This window comes from Megalops cyprinoides, chromosome 10 (assembly GCF_013368585.1).
Source record: "Megalops cyprinoides isolate fMegCyp1 chromosome 10, fMegCyp1.pri, whole genome shotgun sequence".
NCBI classification, from domain to species: Eukaryota; Metazoa; Chordata; class Actinopteri; order Elopiformes; family Megalopidae; genus Megalops; species Megalops cyprinoides.
The window spans coordinates 13264475-13277017 of NC_050592.1; the positions used below are offsets into that span (position 1 = coordinate 13264475).

The 12543-nt window shown below is 43.9% G+C and overlaps 1 protein-coding gene across 10 annotated transcripts in view; it reads left to right on the forward strand.

Moving 5' to 3' along the window:
- Window positions 1-12543, forward strand: part of mef2d (myocyte enhancer factor 2d) — a 59385-nt gene that overhangs the window by 24504 nt on the left and 22338 nt on the right. For 6 of the 10 annotated variants that reach the window (XM_036539466.1, XM_036539472.1, XM_036539470.1 and 3 more), the window contains exons 2-4: window positions 2369-2706; window positions 6054-6257; window positions 11243-11380. In XM_036539466.1, the coding sequence (XP_036395359.1) occupies window positions 2653-2706; window positions 6054-6257; window positions 11243-11380 (396 nt within the window). In that variant the 5' untranslated portion in view covers window positions 2369-2652. Of the gene's footprint in view, window positions 1-2368; window positions 2707-6053; window positions 6258-11242; window positions 11381-11468; window positions 11607-12543 lie in introns of all 10 variants that reach the window. The other 4 variants (XM_036539469.1, XM_036539473.1, XM_036539476.1 and 1 more) reach the window with 1 other exon arrangement.

Below are 12543 nucleotides of genomic sequence, written 5' to 3' on the forward strand. Positions count from 1 at the left end.
ATATATTGTCCTCATTCAGGAAAGGTATGTCAGTAGTTGTTAATAAACAATAATGAGGTAAAAGACGTGTGTGTACGTGCGTACATGCTTACGTGCGTACATGCGTACGTGCGTGTGTTGTGTGTATGAGTCACTCTGGGGACTCCTCACTGAAAAGTAGGAATCGCACAGCTGGGTGAACCGTGATCCAACTCTGCTCCTGTAACCTCCCCCTAATGTTCCCATCGCATACCTCTCTTGGTGGGTTTTTCTCTCTCGCTAACAAAATGGAAACCTTTGCTCCGAAAGGGCTCCAGAGAGCAGTAATACTGACTCATTACAGTGCTACAGCTCTGTTTTTTTAATGTTTTTATGCAGAAAATGATGTTGATCTTGAAATCCTTGATTTATTTCAAGGTGTCACTTTGTTGTGTTTGTGGGATGTGTCTGGTTTGTGTGCATGTTTGTGGTTTCTGTAATAAATTATTAGTAATTTAATTTCTTTTAATTTTGTGATGTGCGCATGTGTGTTCATGATATACCCTATACTATAGCTTTATTAGTGAATCTGTGTGTGTTGTGACTTCAGGTCCCTACCATAATAAGAAAACTCAGTTAAACTGATAAAAGGTTCAGCTGAGGTGGGGTGTTATAGTAGTATATATATTTTTTTTTTTTAGAATGGCTCTGTTGTATATTCCTCAGGTCTGGTCGGGCAAAGACATACCTCAGGCCTTCTGTGGTCTGATTTGAGTGTTGAGTCTGCAACGTGGTGTGAATGGAATTAGTGGCACTAGTATGATGTGCCAGATACCAGAGACGAAAGGAGGTTTCTCCAAGCATGAAGGGCAGAAGGTTGATTTCTGACTACCCCAGCAGATAAAGAAGACTTTTCATGTCCGCCGGCTCTGCAGCCCAAACATACCACACAGACCACTGCCCTTGAACTGCAGGCTATGTTCTGGATAGCAGAGAGGGTTAGCCTTCTCGTTCCATCTGCACTGCTCGAAAACTGTCAGAGGGGAAAAAAGCTCACCTCTCCAGTGTCATATGTTACATTTCCTTTTATGATATGCTTTAATTTATGATGCAGGCTTGATGTTATTAGTATTTTTTGTTATTGATAAGAGAAATAGCCCTGACACAATTTTTTTAGGATAGGATTCAATTCAGCCTAGATTCCTTCCTACCCAATCTGTACAGTAACCATTACTGTTAGAGGAATAATGCTCCTATAACACTCTAGGACAAAGGTCAAATATAAGTGTATCAGCCTTTCCTTGGGCAGTTGGGCTGATACATTAAAATATTTCCTGTTGAGAATTGTGTTCATGTTACCCATTTGGGAGGTATGTAGAGCTGTAGTTTTAATACCTGCATTTTTAATAAAAAATAGCATTATATATTATTATTGCATTTTTAATTTTCTCATTTTTTTCTGTGCAAAGATGGGGTCAGAGTGACTTAACACATGGATGTTATTTGTATTAAGAAAGTACTTCAACTCAACTGGCAAGTGTATCTTGAAACATTGCTGCAAACAGTGAAGGAATCAGTAATGCAGTTCTTCCAAAGGAGAGGCCTCAGCCTTTAGTTTTTAGTCATGGAAGTTGCACCATAAACATTGCTGTAAGGTGTAGTTTCTCAGGCCTCATTTCAGTGACTCATTGCTTGTGCTGGTATTTGTTTCAAATATCTCAAAAAAAAAGAAAACAACTTTGAGCAGTTCATTGTGTCCTGATCTAGATTTAACATTTCTTGACAGTTGTTAGTGGAGAGACCTACATGAAATGTGTAAATTCTTAGTCAAGAATATGCCCACAGAAATATAGCAGTGCAAATTAGTATGCATGTTAATTAACTTGTGTGCATTTTTGAAAGTTGCTCTGAATAAGGATGTTTGCTAATTAACTAAATGTAAATGTAAACTGAAGATTACCTTCCATTTTTTTCTTTGAGGAGACCTTGTATGGATTATGTGTTCGGTTTCATCTGTAATCACATGCAGTGTGTTAAAATGGGAGGGTAGTCTTTTGCCAAGGTGTTGTGAAGGTCAGTGATGTAGCTGTGATGTCTTCAGTGAAGCTGGCACAGCAGAGCCTCTCTCCCAATGCCCCGTTAGGCCCCGCAGTGTGCAGCACCCTTACTCCACTTCTGGGAAATCAAACCCTAACAGAAAGGTTCCCCCCTGTTGTGTCACCACTGCTCTTTCTGAATTTGGTGGCATTTTGGTCCAAGTTGTGTTATTGCAAATAAATTGGTTCATTGTTTTATTGAGGACAATACTGTAGAGAAAATGGCTTCCCAATGCATTCATCTAAATGTGACCTGTAAAAAATGGATGTCAGCATTCATTTGCACACCTTTTCCCCTTGTCTCATTGTTCTAGAAGTAATATACACCCAGCACCTGCAGTCCAGTGGGGGAGAGGATCCCGAGGCTTGAGACGATTGGATGACTGGCCCCCTGACAGGACCATGAACTGAAGGCCCTTCTGCTAGGCCCTACTTTATTTTTGCCTTTTTTTCTGTGGGGTAAGAGCTTGGAGCCCGGCTGCTGCAGAGAACCAGACCAGCGCTTGGTTGCCGACGCCATACCCCCTTCCCTCCAGACAACCACGCGCAGCTTTGACCTGTCGACGCCCTCCGCCTCTCCTACCGCTACACCGGAACCATGGGGAGGAAAAAGATTCAGATACAGAGAATCACAGACGAGCGTAACAGACAGGTGAGGTTCTAACAGTATGTGTATCTGCCTGTGAGTGTATGCCAGTCTCAGTAGCAAATTGATTTCCTCAACAGCTGAGAAATAAAAAAAATATGAAAAATGGAGATTGTTCAAATGAACAGACTCTAGTCAGACTCCCTAATTATGTCAGATGGTCCAAACACATAAAGAATGACCACGCCATTGAAAGGATGCAGTCTTTTCTAGATGGGGAAAGTCTTACTCACAGAGATCTTGCTTGCAGTCTTGTTCTGCAGTCAGTGGCTGGCCACTGTTCTTTGTAGTCTTGTTAGACAGTATTTGTTCAGCTGATGGGTACAAATGGGAGTTGAATGTGATCTTCACAGGAGCAAGGAACACTCGTAAAGAAAAGTATGTAAAACAAAAAAAAAGAAACTCAAATACCACAAATCCTCTAAATTTGAGATTTTCAGCACAGAACAGTCTGTTCCCCTGGCTCCTTCTCACACACAACATTGCATAAGACTCTGGTGTAGATCCTGGTGCAGCTGTACCCATATTCAAGACCCATATTCACTGCTTCCAAAAATAAAAATTGGCATGAAAAGAGCTTTTCAGGACACTTATGTGTGGCAAAAAGCTTGTATAGCATTAGTATAACCTTATTTCATTTGTGGTCAAAACCTTTTGCTATCAGCATCTTTCTGTATGTGCACTTCTCTGTCTCTGTCTCAACACAGATTCTCGGGTGACTCCATTACCCACAACTCCTTGCTTAGATCCTGCTTATTCCCTGTATGATGCATTGTATGTGTTTTAATCCATTTTTACCTGACTCCATCAATTTCTGCTGATAAAAGTTGGCATTGTGCAACATGTCCAACTCATTACCAACACTTTTTTTTTCTAAAAGTATTATGTTGTAAACCTGAGATAAGTTGACAATTTTCGTAGTTTACCCAAAATATTCTTGACATGGCCCTCCTCTGCAAAAAATCATGTTGACTGTCCCTCATGATGCTATTCTAGGAATAATTCCAACCTATGTCTGGTGACATATACCACAGTCTTACATGAGAACCAAGTTAAACTAATTGGCCATTGATTCCTTGGGTCAGTGTGACCCCCTTTATTGTGTAATATATTTTACCACCTTGTTTACAGTTCTCAGAAATTTCTCCAGTTTCCAGAGATTGCATAAAGATTTTTGTTAATGGTTTATAATCGATCTCCCCTAGTTCTTTAATTACTCTTGGGCTTGCTGACATATTTGTCTTTATTTTATATAATTTCTCCAGCACTTCAATATCCGTGATTTTAGTAATATCAAATAACATCCTGGGCGTAATTGTAGCCATGTAACATCTTCCCAGGTGAAGCTGTCAAAAAGTAACTTTTTGTGCATCTTTTCAATATAACCTCGCTCTCTCAGTATGGTTCCTTCCAGACATTTATTTTTAACATATTGCCCAGACGTCACAAGCACGCCTGACGTAAAAGCTTTGATTACAAGTGAAGATGTTTTAAAGATGACTGATCACAGGCCAGGGGAAAGCTAACCTGATGACACTTTGAGCAGTAAATGCCATTAAGCGATGGATTCCCCCTCTCATCACCGTGCTGACCCAGGGACACGAGGTGAAAATGACTCTACAGGAGACAGCCAGCCTTTTGTCATTGCCGCTGAGTACTGCTGTGTCTGATTCTTACAATCCATATTTGAATGTGAAGTATTCTATTCACCAACTTACAGGTTGGCAGGGCCTTCCCCGTAGCTATACAGCATTGACAATTCGATCTTTATTGGGTTTCCCTAGAGAAAAATGTATCTCTTTACCATCTACCCTTGTCTGAACACACAAAATTCATTTCAGATGTCATATACCTACACAATAAATGGACAGATTTGGGCCATTTACACTTACTTCTTTGTATTTTTCTCTATCTTCTACACCTTCTTTGCTGTTTGCATCTGTTCCTCCATCCTAATTTTGCCATTTTATTACATTGTAAACAATCTTTGACTACCCTTAATAACCCTTTACACCATAGAGCTTTCCTTATGTTTGGTCCCATGTGTTCATTGGAGTCAATTAAAGGTTGAAGTGAATAATAATAATAATTATAATAGTTATTATTATTATATTATATTTCAGTATTTACCATTGGATTCTATGAAATTCTTTGTTATGACCCAGAGTATTCAACAAAAGTATTGTCATTGGAAGCATTTTGTTGCTACTATACATTTTCAATCAAAAGAGAAATATCTTTGACCTCAATGCATGAATTTTGCTCTTTGTTGTCATCTGTCAGTGCTATCAGCTGAATTCATTTCCTTGTTTTCCATAAATTTTCATTTCCTCTGAGATTCCAGCACACTTGCCCTGCTTTCCTGTGTGTGTGTGTGTGTGTGTGTGTGTGTGAGTGAGTGTGGAGGGGAAGGGAAGGGGGTGGGGGAGGAGATGGGAAGGAGTCTGTGTGTGTGTGTGTGTGTGTGTGTGTGTGTGTGTGTGTGTGTGTGTGTGTGTGTGTGTGTGCGTGTGTGTGCGCACGTGCGTGTGTGCATGTGTGTGTTTTTTGGAGGGGGTCTAGAAGGCGGTTGCCCATGGAAACGACCCCGAAATAATTTGATTTGTGGCGGCAGGGAGCAGTGAGTGTGTGTGAGAGAGAGAAAGAGAGAGAGAGGGAGGGCAAGCTGTCTTCTGCTCCAAAGAGCTGCATCAATGTGACATGACGAGCGCTGAAGCAATTAGTGACAGAGAGAGCGATGGAGGGAGAAACTGGAGGTCTCGCATGTCACACAACTGAAGAATCTGCCTCTTTGTTTCTGCATCCCCTTGTCTGTGCTCCTCTTTGTGGCTCCAACATAAATTTCCCCTTGCAACTGACAGTGAACCCATTACATAGGTCTCATTCCTGAAATGCCACCGATCGAGCATAAAAACACCGAAAACAAAATACCCGACCGCTGCCCTTGAACTGTTCTGTGCACACATTTGTAGAGAATTGTTCGTCTCACAGCCATTTTCTTTTGCGATACAGTTGGCTCATTAATTTCTTCCTATTAGTTGTTCTGGCTCTCATGCAGTATTTATGCTATGTTTTGTGTTTCGTATCTGTGTTTCATATCTTGACCTAATCTCCCTTTTTTCCTCCTTTTCCCTTTCATCTCCCTTACCACTCTCCTTTGGTCTTTCCTGTCTTTCCTTCCCTTCCTGTTTTCCCTCTGCTATTCAACCTCACCCCCCCCCCCCCCACCTTTCTTCATAATCTCCTCATCCAACCTCTTTGTCCCATACCTTACCCTCTTTTTTCTTCTCCATTTCTCTCCTCCTGTTCTCCCTCCTCTGGCGCTATGGATCTGCCCTCCCCCACACACACAGGTGACGTTCACCAAGAGGAAGTTCGGCCTGATGAAGAAGGCCTACGAGCTGAGCGTGCTGTGCGACTGCGAGATCGCCCTCATCATCTTCAACCACTCCAACAAGCTCTTCCAGTACGCCAGCACCGACATGGACAAGGTGCTGCTCAAATACACCGAGTACAACGAGCCGCACGAGAGCCGGACCAACGCCGACATCATCGAGGTAGGAGGGGGGTGGTGCTCGTAAAAGCAAAGGCCAACTTAGATCCGAGCAGGAGGGGCAGAGCGTTGTGGTCCGCGTTCGCGTCCTTGGGTGCTCTCTCTTCTCTACTTATGGTTAAGTGGCCCTTGTGGGGATTCTGCCATGCTTTGCAGATGTGTATTTTGTTTGAGAGGTTTTGTTTCCGCGGGTTGACGGAACCTTTCTTCCTTGGGCTTTATTTCAGGGGTCCTTGGTTTAAATCTTTGCAACTTTCGTGGGCGTGACCACATTTACTGGGGGCCAAATGAGCTCTTGTGCTAGCCAGGCAGGGGCAAGCTGAGTGGCCTGGGCCTGTGGCCATCCCTCATATCATGGTCACCTGTGGGCCAAAGCCAGGAGCCGCATTTCTGGTCTGGTGTGGGGAGATTAGAGGCTTACAGTCTCCTTATGTGGCTGGATGGATGCCCGAGGGACAGTGGGGTAGAAATGCTAGGGACAGCTGGGCCTGCTATCACCTCATAGCTCAGGCCTGGCGGCAAGAACTGTCCAAGGCAGTACTTGCTGTTGGTACCTTCTGCATATCAGTAATACACATCACATTTATTTATGTGCGTGTTTTTATATAAATCTTGCTGTAACATGGATCTTGGTAGTCTGCATGGAGACATATATACATACAGCATGTGTAGAATTTAACTGTTTACAAATGTCTGTTTACATTGTATGTACAAATGTATGTTTACAGTATTTTGTACAATTGCAAAGATTTGACTCATGGACACTGACACCAGTTTAAGTGAGAGGAAGCAATTGTGCACAATTCACTGAAGCAAAGTATTCATTTGTAATGTGTGGTTTTTATGTATAACTTCAGCCACCATATTTCTGTCATATTAATTCACTGTATAATTTTGTCAGTTCTGTCATATTAATTTACTGTGCAATTCTAGTTCAAAGTGATGCAGTTTACCATGATTATCTCTATTTAAATACAGCGTTTCTTAAAAAACAGACAATTCTGGAACCTTAAGCTGTGTGGAGTCAAAATGTTACTCCTGATTATGCATTAGTACCAGCAGCAGCAGGAGCAAAGCTCTGGAGTGGGGCAGTGAGTGTGCGTGATGGTGACAGACCAGTGATTTTCCTCCCCGCAGAAGGGAGGCAGGGAGAGCGCAGGCTCTAGTTTCAGATGGCTCCTAAGTGGATGTGCTAGTGTGCCGTGGCAGGGGCGTCAGGCCGCTCCGGGCCACATCAGCGCAAGCCTGGCTGGGCCTGCCTGCACTCCGCGGCAGTCAGGGAGCTCATGCAATATTCAGGGCCTCAAAGAACCGCTGCTCGTGGCTCATGCCCAGCCCAGAACGGTGCCCTCATTTCAGGGACATCCCTTCAGATCAGGCCAAGAAGCAGAAGGAGTCTGGTCAATTGGGATCTGGCTCTGTTCGTAGAAGTGACAGTCCCCTTGTGAATTTGTTGGGGGAAGAGGATAAAGCTAGATTTGGTGTAGACGGGGTTTGATGTTTAACAGGGAGTGAGCAAAGGACATGCATGTGTGGGGGAACAAAATTCACACCTTTGCTTCTCTGTCAGTTGATGAGTTTGTTCAAGTAAATGCTGTTTGTGTGAACGGTGAAATGTAAAAACACAGAAATGCACACATATACACATTAATGCATGTAGAAAAGCTACCTCATACTTACACAATCAAGAAATCCTTCACAGAAGTGAAAGGCTGAAAGTGATGCAAATGACTGCATGCATGCACGCAATTACACACACACACACACACACACACACACACACACACACACACACACACATACAGTACACTCTGTCTCTCTCTCTCTCTTCTGCACGTGCTGTGAGAACAGGCAGCCTGCTTCTCCTGCCAGAATGTGTTAATCCGCTTGACTGCAGACCCCAATCAGGAGAGCGAGAGAAAGAGAGGGGGGAGAGAGAGGAGGGAGATGGAGGGAGATGGATGGAGAAGGAGAAAAGAAGAGGGAATGCCCCTTTCCTTAAGCGGCTCAAGGGGGGGAAGCTCTTGCTACAGTATCATGGGCTGAAGGGGGCTTAAGGACTTTTCCCAGCTCCTGTAGAGGAGATCCTCGTGTCCCGTACAAACAATGTAAGGGGGCGGGAAAGTTAATACATCCTAAAAAGATCATTACAATGTCCAGCACTTTTAAGCATGGCTCCTTCCATGACAATAGGTTTTTGGGAGGAGAAGTCCCCTGAATATACATTGCTGGGGTGAGGTAAATCTCCCCAGGGAAGCCCCCTCAGTTGCCTGAACAATGCTCTTGGGGGCTAAGCCTGCTTGGCGCTGTCAGATTGATTCCTCACACACCTTTAAGACCTGTCATATCCCTCTGTCCTAAACTGTCCTGGACTAAGACAGGAGGAGCTACTCTCACATGGCCATGGCAGGTCACAGAGACCTGCTGGTTGCCTGTGTGTATCTTTGCATCTCACGTGACACCACAGACCAGTCAGATTTACAGATTAACGACAGACACAATCATGACCACATTCGTAGCTCCTTGTAAGGTCATCCTGGCTCAGAATCTGGTCTTGCTTCTCTTGTTAAATGTGAAAGTTCCATGAATAAAACGCAGTAATAAGGTTATGAAATAATATTTACACTTTGTATGGGTTAGGGGCTGATGGGAGGCCAATAATCAACTCCTTCAGCAAATGCAGAAGTGGAGTGACTGCCAGGCTGATGGAGAATAAGGAAGGCAATTACCAGCATGTATAAGTCATGCAATACCTGATGCAGGAATGATGAAAGACCATTTAAGGGTATGTGGCGAGGGAGCCCTGTGGTTTCTGTGCATTCATCACATTCTGCGCAAAAGCATCATTCTGCTGCTCTCTTGCATGGCAGCCTGCACTAAGCAGAGGCTTCAGCAGTGTTCTCAGAGGAGGCCCTGGGGCTACAGCCCTGCACACAGCACACAGCACACAGCACTCAGCACTCAGCAAATGGGACGTGACATGACATTCTGCCCCTGTGGACAACAGCCCCTCTCTGCGGGTACAGCAAACTGACTTTATCTCAATCTTATCCCATACTGTAATGTAGAGAAAAAGAAAAGAACAGCAAAAGCGCTGCTGATAGAAGGATAGATAGATAGATAGATAGATAGATAGATAGATAGATAGATAGATAGATAGGGTGAGGGAGAAAGGGAACGTGCGTGAGAGGGTAATGGAGGAAAAGAAGGGGTGAAGCAAGGTGGGTCGAGAGGGAGAGGAAGAAGGAGGAAGAGAAGTATGAGAGAGATGAGTGGAGGTGTGATGGGTGTGTGAGGGGCAGAGAGCGAGAGAGAGAAACGACATGAGGGAGGCAGGAGGGGAGGGCCTGGTTAGACAGCAGCACGGCTCGTCACAAACTGTGCTGTTCTGCAGGGGAATCTTTCCCTGGCAACACAATAGAGGCTGCACTTGAAAGGGCTCGTGGGTGGGGGAGAGCTGTGCAGGGACAGGTGAACATATGGAGCTGACTGAGACACAACCTGATCATCTGACTCACAAGTGTCTGGGTGTGAGCGAGCATAGCCACTGAGAGCTGCAAGCTCTAACTGGTGCTGAGCTACTGTAAAAAAAAAAAAGTTTAGTTTATCTAAGGCCACATCCTCCTTTATTTTCTCTATCATACACACATGCTTGTCATACACAGCCTGTTCCTCTGTGACGTTTTAGACTAAGTCCCACAAAGGGTTATTTGGGAATAGCACCAGAGCCCTGACTTTTAGCAACAAGGCTTAACCACTGATGTTGTTACAGTGTGCTGGTATCATTTTCTTCTGAGAACCCAGCTCTGTAACCTTAACCGAAACATCTGACCTGGGAGGATGTGGGTGAGATTATTTTGGTGGTCTTCCTTTGGTATTCCCTCTAATGTGTATTCAGATCTATTTATAGTGAAAGGAAGTGACACATTCTTTTGGATGGAATCTGGCTTACCATTTGATTAAGATCCCATTAGCAAAGCTAATTACTTGTAAGAACTGTCTCCAAGTTCCAAGTTCTTGCAATAAGACAGGAACATTTTGTATTCACCAAATATCCCTTAGCTCAGCTCTGAGTTTAAGATATCCTAATTCATGTAATCATCACAGGAAGCCAGTTGGACTACTTTGTATCACAACAGAGGTTTCTCTTGACTTTTCCATATGTGTTGTATAATTGCCAGTAACGCATTTCTGATGCACCAATCCCAGCATGTTCCTCTCTGTAAGGGTGATAGTTTCAGAAGCGTGATGTAAGATGTTGCTAGCGTCCAACCTGCTATTCTAGGGAGGGTTTAGATGTGCATCTGTGGTCTTTGTATACATTACATGGTTTTTATTTATTGTGAGATTCTTCTAGTGATTCTTCTATGAACTGGCAGGGCATGTATGTGTTAGGGAAGGGACATCACAGAAAAGTGGACAGAGGGAGAGAGAAAAGGAAATTGTGGGAGGAAACCTGAGAGGAAAATTGATATATTCTGTTGGTCTGGTCTTCAGTTAGTCTGAAGTGGCTTTGTGTAGTTCCGGTATAGCTGAGCAAGGCCAGTGGAAATCGGATAGAACAGCTAAGCGGTGGAATCCCGCTAACGCTGCACAGTGTTCCGACTCTCACTCAGCAGTTCTGGGTCTGCAGGCATGAATACAAACTTGCTCTGAACGGTCTTGAGAATTGAAAAGCTTATGCCATTCTGATGTAGTTCATAAAACTGTCAGGGATTGGCGTTAATGCTACCGGGTGCTTAAGCTGAGAAATACAATGAATGATCAGGTTTAAGTGAGCTGAATTAAAAGACTGTCTCAAAGCTGGTGAAAGCTGGAGTTGGGTCAATGGGTATGACCCTAAAGCTTCATTTAATTTTAATTTTGATAATATCACCTGGGTAAATGGTGATGATCTTGAAAATATGCAAACAAGTAAGCGGCTGGTCTGTAAACCTGTTCTACCCCCCTCCTTTTCCTATCCTCCTACTCCTCTTCAAACCTGTTCAGACATTGCGAAAGAAAGGCTTTAACGGTTGCAACAGTCCAGAGCCGGACGGAGAAGACTCTATTGACCAAAGTCCCCTGAGCGATGACAAGTACCGCAAGACCAACGAGGACCTGGACATTCTCTTCAAACGATACGGAGTGAGTACCACAACCCCTTCTTCCTCCCCTCCTCTAACCTCCCCTCTCTTTCTTTCTCTCTTTTCCTCTTGCTCTACCCGAATCGAAGGCTCTCAACAAGAAAGAGCACCGGGACTCAGAGAGCCCTGAACCCGAGGAGTCCTTCTCCCTCACCCCCCGCACCGAGGAGAAATACAAAAAAATTGACGAAGAGTTTGATAAAATGATGCAGAGCTATAGGCTGTCAGTGAGTATAGGAATGGCCGCCACAGAGACCGATGGCGACTTACAGAGCACCCCCACCCTCTACTTCTTACGTGGTGTCACCTCTGAACATTTGTCTGGGCAAGGAGAGGGTACAGAGGCACTTAAAGGCACAGCAAGAATTGTAGCCTTTCCACCCCCTGAGAAGGAAACGTGTACAAATAGTGTTTGTTTCAATGGATTTTGAATATCCGGTGGGTTGAGGTCTAAAGCACTCTCTTCCCTGAATTGGTTTACTACCACGGTCGCATCAGATTTCCTTTTCCTTTTTCTTCCCTTTCTGTCGTGCCTTTAATGTCTCTGTCTTACACACAGTTTGTCCCCGTCAGTTTGCTTCCCTCCCAGTCCTTCCCTGGTAATGGCCTGATGTGACTTTGTGTGTCACATTCACACGGGGTCCAACACTAGGGAAGTTCCTGGCTAATGCATGCAATGGGATGTGAGGTTGGTGGTGGTGCTGGAGACTCAGACATGCTTCCAGAAGACCCAGAGCAGTGTGTGTGTGATTGGCTGTGCTATCGCTGAGACCATCACCTGAGGACCACCTGTTTAGTTCATTTCTGGGGCCGTTCACAAAACAGTGGTGCAGTTCTCTCATACTGGCAGCGGATTCAGTCAAAGTTACGTGATTCATGTAAGGGCAATGTTAGTGAGCAACATGAGTAATAAGATCCAAAATGATTTAAAATGATATTTGTCTCTCAAGCACTAAGCGTTGCTTCTGCCAAAATCAGTTAGTCAACTTATGTTTTTTGTTTGACGGTTAAAGAGAACAACCTTTAACAATAACAAACGGTTTCATTTTTAATCAGATAAATTATTTGGCACTACACCTACACACACAAAAAAGCAGTTAAAAGCTTCAGTCAGTGTAGGGTGCACCTTACCATGACAGCCATAAGAAATAAAGCCTATGATGA